This window comes from Xiphophorus maculatus, chromosome 15 (genome assembly GCF_002775205.1).
Source record: "Xiphophorus maculatus strain JP 163 A chromosome 15, X_maculatus-5.0-male, whole genome shotgun sequence".
NCBI classification, from domain to species: Eukaryota; Metazoa; Chordata; class Actinopteri; order Cyprinodontiformes; family Poeciliidae; genus Xiphophorus; species Xiphophorus maculatus.
The window spans coordinates 21,061,709-21,073,483 of record NC_036457.1 but is presented as its reverse complement, the minus strand read 5'-3'; the positions used below and the strand labels follow the sequence as shown (position 1 = coordinate 21,073,483).

General features: G+C 38.2%; 1 protein-coding gene across 1 annotated transcript; it reads right to left on the bottom strand.

The window, feature by feature from the left end:
- Nucleotides 1-5,546: 5,546 nt before the first annotated feature.
- On the bottom strand, nt 5,547-6,518 carry LOC106700453 (trace amine-associated receptor 1-like). The gene has a single exon (XM_014475889.2). It carries the CDS (start codon nt 6,516-6,518, stop codon nt 5,547-5,549), a length of 972 nt encoding a protein of 323 aa, XP_014331375.2.
- Between the last annotated feature and the right edge of the window lie 5,257 nt (nt 6,519-11,775).

Here is an 11,775-nt window from a genome sequence, read left to right as displayed (position 1 = left end):
AGAAAATGACAGACCAAGGTGACTACAGTTGCACAGATTATTCTGAAACTTAAGGTCCACAGGACTGGAGCCGATCTCCCTGGCTGCGGCTGCCGGAAGAAAATTGACAAATTCAAGAAAATTATGATATGAATGGTTACTAAAAGTCCAGAACAACCAAGTCCAGAAAGTAAAGGTGAACTCCGAGGTCAAGGTGGACTTGATGTGAAATGACCAAGGAGGAAAGCAAATCATAAAAAAGTGAGGCTGAATTTACCACACAGGTTCTGGGAGAGATGAGACAAAAGGTGCATCAGCTCTTTGGTCACAGACACAAAAATGCTAATAAGTTTTAGCTACCATCATTTTAATTGAGCCACAATTTAAAAACAGTGTCTGACTTTCATCAGTTTGTCAGTAAACAATTGTTTACTACTTTTGTCACTTTCAAGTTACTTCTGTTACCATTATGGGCTTTTTGTTCATTAACAGACACCAACTATGTTATTCATGTATATTCATGGTCACTTACAAACTATGTACACAATTTCTCCCATATTTCTAGTTTTAATTTTCTATTGCTGCTATTAGTTTTATTATTATTAATAGCAATATTACCACTGTGTGGAAAGACAAATTCCTGCTTTTATATTTGATTTTTAATGTTTAAATGTTAAAAATATGTAAACTTATCTGTCCCAGTTTCTTCATTTTTGTTTGATAAATTTGCTTCTTCTTTATTGCCGAGTGAGGAATGTCCCCAGATTTAGTCTTGGAAATCTGGTCACCTTAATTTATATAGTAATATAATTTCCTAATATGAAAGGTTCTGCACTAATTTAGATGCATAGCAAATAATATTAAATACCTTCTTAGTACAATACTTTGCTTAGCTTCTTCTTCATTAGCTGGTTTGTTCCTTCACCCCCCGCGTGCCCCTCCTTCCCTCCCCCTCACTGCTCCGGGTCGCGCGCGTGTTGTTGATAGTTGTGGGCAATAGTGAATTAGCAATGGCGTTTTTCACTTGGTCCCTGCAGGACTTGCCCACAATAACGATGTTTATAGGATTATACAAACGACTTCAACAGTTCCAACTTCCAAAAAGGACAAGGGATTTAAGTTGTATGTGTCCAGTTTTATAAAGGACTTTGAAGGTAAGTGAATGTTTCTAAGTTCTCCGAAATGCCTCGTATGTGTTTAACACAGCTAACATAACCAGTCTTACATAAGTGCTTTGTAAATATTAAGTGTTTGTACTGTCGTATTTGCCCCAATGTTAATCTCAGTCTCAAACAAGGAGGCAGGAGACGTGACAGTTAGAGCGGACTGCTTCAGGTCCATGAGGAGGAGCCAAAATCCTCATTCGTTGAGCTTAAGAAAAAGCGACCCAACATGTTCATTGGTCTGTGGCGGAAATTTAAACTGGAGTACTCACCAATACTCCTGGCATATAGGCGGTTATGACGTTTTTTACGGTCTGACACAAAGATGAAAACAAGGGTATGGAAAATGTGACAGACATTTTCACATCATCCCGGTCTCAACAAACGGGTGGCGGAGCGCATCGTGGCAGTAGATGAGTTTCTGAGTGTGACGAACGAAGGTGCCGTAAATATCCCGTATTGCTCCCCACCACCACCCCAAGCCCCCCCAAATCCAGGCGACATTTCCTGTATTTTCAAACCCAAAGCTTGACAGGTATGGGGCAAGGTGAGAATTCTTCTATTAAACTGGCTGAAGATGAATACATAAACTAAAAGCTGGAGTATAAACATTTTTTATAAGCGTATTTGTGAGCCTGCCTCTTTATTATTAAATTGGATATAATTTCAGATCTTGACAGTTAACTTTCTTCAGGTTAACTTAGAAAGTGAGCTATTATTGTTACAGGTTAGTTTTCTAAACTACAACAAAGTAACTGTTAAGGATGCTCAAATATGAAAAATTGGACTGATATTGATATCCAATAGTAACAGCTGTGTTATGCCAGATTTACCAACATTTTATTTTATAAATCTTTTTATCTGATTACTCGATTAAATGTAAGAATAATCAATAGATTACTCGATTACTGAAATATTTGTTTACAACAGTCCTGCTTTGCGCCACAGGGAGTCAGTCTGTAGCCAGACTCCTGACAAGTCACACTGAAGGTGATGGACTCTTGCATTGAAGGTACTGCCGTAAGTCTGATTTTAACCCTACTGGGATTCCCTTTGTATATGTTCTGCACTTCTCCTCTTTGATCACCTGAAGAAAAGCTTAATAAATCTCACTATAGTGATCTCCAGCCTTGGCCAGTCATTTTTGTTTGTCCAAGTCATAATAGAACCCCGTCACAGGACGGGGTTCTGTGTAGCTGTTCAGACATAAATTTTGTTGTTCTAAAAATAATCTCAAAAATTACAAGATGCAGAACAAACTTCTCATCTATAAGTGCACTGAGAGCCTCTGTCCTCCTCTGTCCTCCGTTTAGCACTTTTTTGGTGAACAACAGCTGGGAGAGTTATTTTGAAGGGACTCATACTTATACACCCAGCGAGTGTCACTGAGTCTCTTAAGTTCTAGGCGTTTTCCTGCCGATACAAGTTTCTCCTGCTTCTTAAGAAAAAGGTAATGAAGAACCGATCCAGAAAAAACCTTGTAAAGCATTTGCAATATTTCAAAAAAAAAAAAAATCGGCTGCAGCATCAACATTATGTACACAGTCGACTAACACAAGATTCAGCCTGTGAGCATGGCAGTGAATGTACAACTGCTTGCAGTGACGTGCAGTGAGGTTCATAGCTGGTGAGGAACTGACTTAATCATAATCATATTTACAAGTATAGACCCCTGCACGTTATTGTTTACGTAAAGAAATTTTGCGCATGCAGACACCGCTGGAGGAAAAAAAGACTATTCTTTTACATGCCATCCATAGGCCTGTCACGATAACAAATTTTGCTGAGCGATTAATTGTCTCAAAAATTATTGCGATAAACAATAATATTGTTTGAAGACCTTTTTACACTGATTTAATGTAAATGACTAATAATGCATGCGATTTCCTGCCAAAGATAGATACATTTTATTTTCAAAAGAACACTAAACACTGGAACTGATAAACAAAATAAAGAAAACAACCAAAAACAAAAATAAAATGGATTCTCATTCTCCATTAATAAAAAAATGTCCTTGAATAAAACCTAAACAACATAAAGCCAAAGTGGAAATAAATACTGCATTCAACCAAAAGAGTGCAGATTATGAAGTCTGTATATTATGTTGCCCTTCAGTAATAATTAGATGTAAATAGAGAAGATGGGCACATTGACTACCTGTTGCAATTATTCACACTACATGATTTTTTGCCCTTATTTTTTCCCTTACAACAATCTTAGAACTTTGGCCATTCTAAGATTGTCACTTACGTAACCGATCATCCTGTAGTGTGTGGTGTGTTACTGTAGATCGTCGTTGCCAATCCGATCTAAATCAGGGGTTTTCCCGGACTGGTAGGGTAAATGCAACCAGTTGATTGTGACCGGTAGCCAATCAGAAAGCGTGGATTCTTCGTGCTTTCTGAGGGGAAACTACAGAGGGGAATCCCAAACAGCTGACACAGCGCAACCTGAAGTCCAGCTGACATTGGAGATGATATAGCTGTTCTTTGTTAATGTGACATAAATAGGTTCTAATGATTTTCATTCAGTCAGGATTGACACTAGCCACATGCATTGCAGGTAGATTGTAGTAAAGCATTGATTAATACATTGTTTCAAATGTAGTTAACTGTCTTGTGGTCATTATTCTGTGCCCATTGTTGGACAAAATACTTTGTTTTGTCTGTCGTGGTGAACGTACTTGGCATTAGATGGGTTAGATGTTAAAAGCGATCCAAAAACCGATCCATATTGGCAATATGGGTTCCTCTCAATTGCTTCATGGAAGTGATAATACTCATCGCAAAGGCCAAATCCTGTTGCATGATTTAAAATTTTTTTTTAAAGAATTTAGAATAATTATGTATTGAAAATTATACATTGTTTTGAGGGAAATGCCACAACTGCACATTCAAAACGTTAAATTAGATTTAAAAAAAACAAAAAACAAACCTAAATCCGCTGCCGCTGTGCTAACTTAGCCTTGTGTTTGGCTACACGGCTAATCAATACATAGCCTTCCTAGTTCCAACATTGGTTAGGAATTTGCTACTTATTTCTTTGTTGTTCATTGGGCGTTGCAACTACATTTTCTTCTAAGTTTTTACCTGGTTCAGGGCTGCTCTCACTGTTTTATGCTAGCCTAGTTTATGGTTTTTACCAGGGGTTGAAGTAATTTTCTACATTTATTTGTGATGATGTACTTCCAGTGAACAAACGTGAGCCAGGAAAAGCAACAGGCTGGCAACAGTATGGTCTAGTAGTAAAAATTCTATTTAACAGCAAAAATACGTCAGTTGTTGTCCAATTCTGCAGGATTTTAACCATAAACGACGTGATGACTGGACCAGAAACACATGGGGAGTTTATCCTGAACGGACCTGCTGTGCACACTTGATGACATCTCAGGTATGTGGCGCACTTGCCGATTTATTAATGCGTTCACATGCACACCATTATATGGAAGTTTGCTTGAGCATAAACATATTATTTATAAATTATCATTTAACATGTTTTTTTCTTTTTCCTTAAAAGTCCTAAATGCCACTTTGAAGCTTCTCTGTTTCTCCAAGACTGAAATATTTACATTATGTTGTTGTGTCTCTTACATAAAAAGCCAAGTTTAGATCATTAATTGACTATCGAGGTCTGTTTATCCTAATGGATTTAGTATCAAGCTTTCCCTTTTATTATGCTTTATGGTAGTTTTATTTATTAAAGTGGCACACTTAAGAGAGATTAAAGATTACTTTTGTCAGTAAAGTCACAGCTAGGAAGCCTCAATGATTGACATTTAATTTGCTGATATTTTTGCTCTGCCAACTTCCCTGTTATGTAGCAGGAAGTTTCTTTTACATTACCACTACTTCACTCTTTCCTTTTCATTCCTCTCATGCAGCTCTGGATTCGACTACCCTCCTACCCATGTAAATAAAGGCCAAAAGCTCAACAACTGCAGTGCCAATTCAGGCAGCAGCTTTCATGAAGCACTTTACATCGCTGTGGAGAAACTTTGGCTGACGCCTGCATGGTAATGAGCGTCACACAAAGCTTAATAAAATTTAAATTGAGTCATTTATTAGGAGAAAGACAATTTGCGGTAAAATAGTTTAAATATGTTTATTGTTTAAATTAACAGATGACAAATAAGGTTTCATGATAGAAATATTTTCATTCACAACATTAATAATAAGTGAACAAAGTCTTACGTTACATTCAGGACTTTAATACATTTTGCTGTTCTTAAAGCATCGCAAGATCCTGATCTAATTATATGATGTTACATTATCAGCATGCCATAAACAAAGTCAATAAGAGTCATCTAAAAAAAGACTCCATTAAAACATTTAAATTTAATATGATAAGATTTTTCACAATATGCTCCAGACTGGATGGTTATTTGCTTCTTTGAATTAAAATGTATCAAAATAGCTTAGTGTTTGTATTTCCCTGAAAGATTTTTCCAGAAATGATCATTCTGAATGCCGACCTGAACCAGCTGTAAAAGAACGCATAGATGAATGGATTGAGCATTGAGTTGGACAGTGCAAGCCAGTTAAGGGTTTCATACACCATCATTGATACGCCACCCAACAACTGGAAGGAAAAACAGAGAAAGAAAGGCAGCCAGCACATCAGAAAAACTCCTAGAACAATGGCCAGAGTTTTGGTTGCCTTTCTTTCCATGTTGCTCACAGTTGCGCCAGACTCTGCTGCATTCTGGATGCTGCGAGCCTGTCTTTGTGCGACAAGAAATATCCTCAGGTATATATACAGCATTATGGTCACTGGGAGATAAAATGAGATGATGGGTGCAAAAACCTTTTCAAGCACAACATCAGAAAAGCAATTTTCTTGACATTTTCCCTGATTTATCTCTACAATAATAAAACCGATCGCAACAAGTATGGAAATTCCCCAGCTCATGAGGATCATAACCAGAACAATACCAGTGTTTATCTTAGATTTGTATGTCAGAGGCTGACACACTGCATAGTACCGGTCCACAGAAATACAGCACAAATTTGAAATGGAGGTTGAGCTCAGTATGACATCGACACTGTCTCGTATTTTGCAGAATAAGTCTCTGTAATACAGACAGTAGCTGAGAGAGAAAGACATGCTCAGAGGAAAGACTGCGATCCCAACAAGTAGATCAGTCACAGCCAGAGAGACGATCAGGTAGTTAGACGGGGTGTGGAGCTGCTTAAAGTAAATGATGGAGATTATTACAAGAAGGTTTCCACACACTGTAATAGCAGACAGTAAGCCAAGGAAAATGTAGAGCAAAGTACATATAGTAGAAGAAGTCCTTCTCATTATCTTAGAGACGTTGTTAATTTCATAACAAGGGTGGAAATCATAACCAACATAAAAACCAGTTTCTTCTTCCATTGCTTTTAATATTTACTACAAATATCAATAACATTTGTATATCTAATGGGCTGCAAAATGTTTTTTTTAAGTAATGCAAAGTAAATTTGTTAATTTAGATATAATAACAGTTTAAAGAAATGTGTACAAGCAGGTTCTTTCCACATTAGATTACCTACACCTGTCCTGCCCCCATGTAGTTCAATTACCCTTCCCTTTAAACATATGCTTTCTCATTACGTAATCAATAGCATGTCCAATGAAAAGGGATGAAACTGAAGACCAATGAGCTGGGTCTTTTTTTATTTGCAACACATAACATTAGGAAGCACCATGCTTCTTTTTGTGACAATGTTTCTTATATTGTATTAATAAGCTGGAAATTAAAGTAAAATGGGCTTCAATTAAGCATGGCTAGAAACGAGCGCCAAATATGCTATAGCAGTCTTGCATTCATTATCTGAAATTATGAAAAGACTGTCACATGTTCAAACCTACCTAGACATCAACATCCACCTAAACTGAAAGGCTGTACAAAGGCCTGTTAGACGAATCCAATGGTAAATTGTGGAGTCACTGCAGAGATTGACAGCTCAGGAGAAAGACTCCAGCACAGAATAACTATTAGTCATCCCTTTAAAAATCTAGCGTTTTAGTTGCATACAATAAAAACATTATTAAAGGTTGTATTTACATACGGTTAAAAAAAACTTGTTGGGTTACGTTCCTTCAGCCCTTTTGGAGCTGAAGGAAGGTATGTTTTTAGGCTTTGGGCATCATATGGATGGCTGGGGTATCGGTTGGGCCCATAGCGGTCTGCTGGATCTTTAAGCTGTTTTGCACACATTCTGGTGTGTCTTCAAATGGTAAAATATTATTTTGTCTTAGTTGTTGGACAAGTTCAAGCTTTAATTTATGACATTGTATTCATGTTATGTTCCTTGGTGTGATTCTGACTTCATTGATTTTAAATTACTCATATAATATATTATTGCCATTATGATATTCATGTTTGCTGTGGTTTTGAAGGGGGAAAAGCAAGGATTTTGCTGTAGTCATGGGTGAAAAATGTGTCTCCTGTCTCATAACAGCAGGTGATGATCATTTCGCCAAAGTGACCACAGAGCGCCACAGAAAGTCATTTCTGCCTGTTGCCATCAGGCTTTACAATGCTCAAGTCTGTGCTAATTGATTCAAATTTTTTCTGCGCTCATTTATAGGTTATTTATTGATCAATATATTGCATGTGATTGCCTGTTATTTACTTATTTATTTGTTTAATATCTAGTCATTTTGAACTTATCACTCTTAGGTATATATATATATATATATATTTTTTTTTTACAAACTTTGTATTTATTACCTAAGATGGAGTAGCTTTCAACAATTAAGCAATTTCCCTTTGGGGATCAATAAAATATGTTCTATTTTATTCTATACTATTCTATTCTATGTATACCCCAGTCATTGTCTAAGATACATATCTCATAGTGACTAATGGATTTGTTGTCCCTCACATCTTATGGACATCTAGAGGATAGACAGTATTTTTATAGTTGGCAATAGTTCAAGCTCAACACTTTAGCAAGAGGGAAGGAGAGAAGAACTTACTTTGCTTTGCATTTGATACAAAGATGGAATGGCCTTTCTGTAGTACTCAACTCAACACCCTTGAGATAAATCAGTTTGGGCTGTCCTGTCTATACCAGAGTGACCAACACAACCATAATGGCTGACTGACTAGCAGTTTGTGACCCAGCTAGTCATCTACCTGAGGAGGAGGTGCCTAGCTGTGTTGGTTGTGTATGGCTCTCCCACACACTACTGAGACCCCACTTTGTTAAATTAATTAATTGTTAAATTATAAATAGGTCTTGTTTCTCTAATTATCCAATCCCAAAAAACTGTACCAAAGTAGAGTCAACAGCAGAATAATGTGTTTGGCATTTCAGATGGGATTTGGAATTGTTTTCTCAGGCACAACTCACAAATGCATTCTCTCTTCAAATGTGACACATTTGAAGAGGAATAGATGACTTATGTGAATGAAGCATTGTTATCAGGGGTGCCACCAGGAATCTTGGGCCCCATGACAAAAAATTAGATTAGAAAGAGGTGTACGGAGCCCCGTGCCAGAAGAAAAACAGCGAGTGACTGAGGGTCATTGCGCGTAACGGGAACCCTGTAAATTCTAGACACTAACAGGTACCATAGAATTGCACAAAAATCCGTGAGGAACGGCGGAGTCCCTGCTCGAAATTCCGTGAAAGAGGTGTACGGAGCCTTGTGCCAGAAGCCCATTAAAATGCTCTCTACATCGTTTTAAACTGTGTGATTGTGAGCGTGAGTGGGAATAAAGATAGCAATAGGTATTTTGTTCCATATAACACAGTAGGAGTGTAACAGGTAAACCTTTTATGGATTCAAACTTGACTAAAAACCCACCTGTTTAGGATTGTATTTGAAATGTAATCAATTACAAATTTATTGATGGAATGCTCTTAATGTCGTGTTTTGATTGTTGATTCTATGTTGCATTGTGTTTTTGTGTTTAATATGATGTTAAGCACTTTGAAATGCCTTGCTGCTGAAATGTGCTATACAAATAAGATTTGTTTAGGCCCCCTCACGCAGCTGCTGTTACAATTTCTTGAGTCACCTTCACCGTCAAGCAGAAACGAACCATTTCATGCATATCCAGGGGCGGGTTCAGTGCAAATATGGATGTGTGCTTTTTGGTCTGGGAGTGATGACATTTAATTTTTACTGATAAAAAGAATTTTAGAAAACACAATATCACTAATTTTGTAATTGACAGGGCCACATTTTATTAAATTTCTATGAAAAAAAAATTGTGGAGGGCCCCCTGTTGGTCAGTGGCCCTTGGAATTGTCATAACTTCCCCCCCTACTCCAGGCGTCCTGGGGTAGCATAACTTATTTTATCACTCAGTTTTGAACAGTTGTAGTAGCCTAGGCTAGCTACGCTGACAACATGCTAACCAACGTCAAAACAATAAGTTAATGGTAGGTAACTATGGCAACCAGTGACAGTTTAAAAGCCCACTAACGTTTTCTGCAGTCAGGTTGCGCGCGCATCTGCCGTGTTAATAAAAAAAATCCATCAGACAAACCCGCTCTGAATGTTAAAGAAAACTGACATCACAATGTGGCATCACAATATAACTCCAAAAGCAGAATTCTGACATCACCAGCGATTATATAAGCTCTTCACATCATCTACTTTCATCACAACCCTTTAGCAGCCGTTGTTGATACTGTCTCTTGAGAATTTATTTAGCAGTTTACAGTAACATTTTCAACTTTGTTTGGTGAACATTTCTTTTGGAGATTGACATCAAACTTAACTTGAAATCTTTACTGAGTTTCTAGAGAACTGATTTATCTTAGAACCTGAGACAAGCAAAGGTTACAATGCAGTCCAACCAGCCTAGAGTCGAAGAGGTTTATTCCGACAGCATTGTTGAAAGGGAATTACAGCCACCCAAGCCACCCAAGCACAAGAAGAAGAAGGTGTCATTTGCAGTCTGGTGGGAGCTGCACGCACCTGAGGAGCTAAAGATTCCTGCTCAAAATATTGAACAGCAGGACGCTTCTCTGGTGATTGAAGATAAATCGATTGCCAAAGCACAGGAGACAGTGGATCAAAAAGGGGACAGACCGACACCTGAGAGTGAGTCCAATGAGAAGAACCAGGTACCATTCAAAACCTGGTCGGAGGAACACGTCCCCGTTGACCAAGTTTCTGCAGGAAATATTGATAAGCAGAACAATTCACAGGTCAGTGAAGAAGAGTCCATCGCTGGAGTGCAGGAGACAGTCGATATAGCAGAGAAGGAACAGCCACCAACGACCAGGCGCAACAAGAAGAAAAAGATACCATTTCATATCTGGTTGGAGAAACATGCCCCTGCTGATCTAAGGATTTCAGCTGAAAGTACTGGAACAGAAGACGTTTCACCAGTTACCGAAACAGCATTGATCTCCGTACTGCAGGAGACAATCGATCTAGCAGAGAAGGAAGATTCCTTTAAGTCTTGTGCTGAAAATGTTAATGAGCAAGACACTTTTCTGCCTGATGAAGAAGGTGATCAGGCTGATTCCTTCAAAAAGGAGATTTGCACCGAGGAAACACCACTGGTCACTGATCAGGATTTTATCTCCAAAACACAGGAGACACTGGATCAGCAAAAGGAGGAACAGCCGACAAAGACCAGGCACAAGAAGAAGAAAAAGATACCATTTCAAATCTGGTTGGAGAAACATGCCCCTGCTGATCTAAGAATTCCAGCTGAAAGTACTGGACTGCAAGACATTTCAATTGTTACCAAAGAGGAATCGATCTCCGTACTGCAGGAGACACCAGAGAAGGAACAGTCCTTTAAGTCTTGCACTGAAAATAAGCAGGACACTTCTCGGCCTGAAGAAGAAGGTGATCAGAAAGATTCCTTGAAAAAGGAGTCTTTCACAGAAGAACCTTCTAAAACACAGCTGGTCACCAAAAAGAAATCCATCTCCAAATCACAGAAGAATGATCAAAAAGGGGAGAAACAGACATCAAAGACGAAGCGCATCAAGAAGACGCCACTATTATGGAAATCTTTCCCCGATTCAGACGCTTTCATAGATCTAACGTTTTTGACAGAAAATAGTGACATCAACAACGGTCCTCTGCCAAAGAAACCAAGTTATCAGGCAGCTTTGCCAAGCAGCGGAAAGAAGACATTTTGGAAAGTGTTCCCTGAATCAGAACCTCGCATTGACATAAATTTCTTCGCTGAAGATATCGAAGGGCAAGCTGTTTCAGTTCCAGCAAAAGACGGTGAACAGGTAGTTTCCTTGGAAAAGCAGTGTTATTCCAAGGACACTGTGTTTCCCACAAGTCAAGCAAAGTGTACGTGTCAGGCCAAATCTAAGGAACCTGAATTGGGAAATATCGAACTACAGAAATACTTAATGAGACAACTTGATGAGATGTTTGACATAAATCGTAAACTAAGTGCTAAACTCAAATACCAGAACGATCTGTTGAGGAAAGTACTGTCTGAGCAAAGACAAGACAGGAAGTCGACGGGGTGGGGCCACGGGTGGGTTGAGTGATTGGCGGGAATTGGAAAAAGAGCTACTGTTGTTAATTGGACATTTTAGATAATATTAAAAAGAGGGACATCAGTACTCATGTTCATCCATTGTAAGATTTTTATTTCTAATTCTAAAGAGAAAATAAGAAATCCACATTTATTAATTAGAGGGAGATT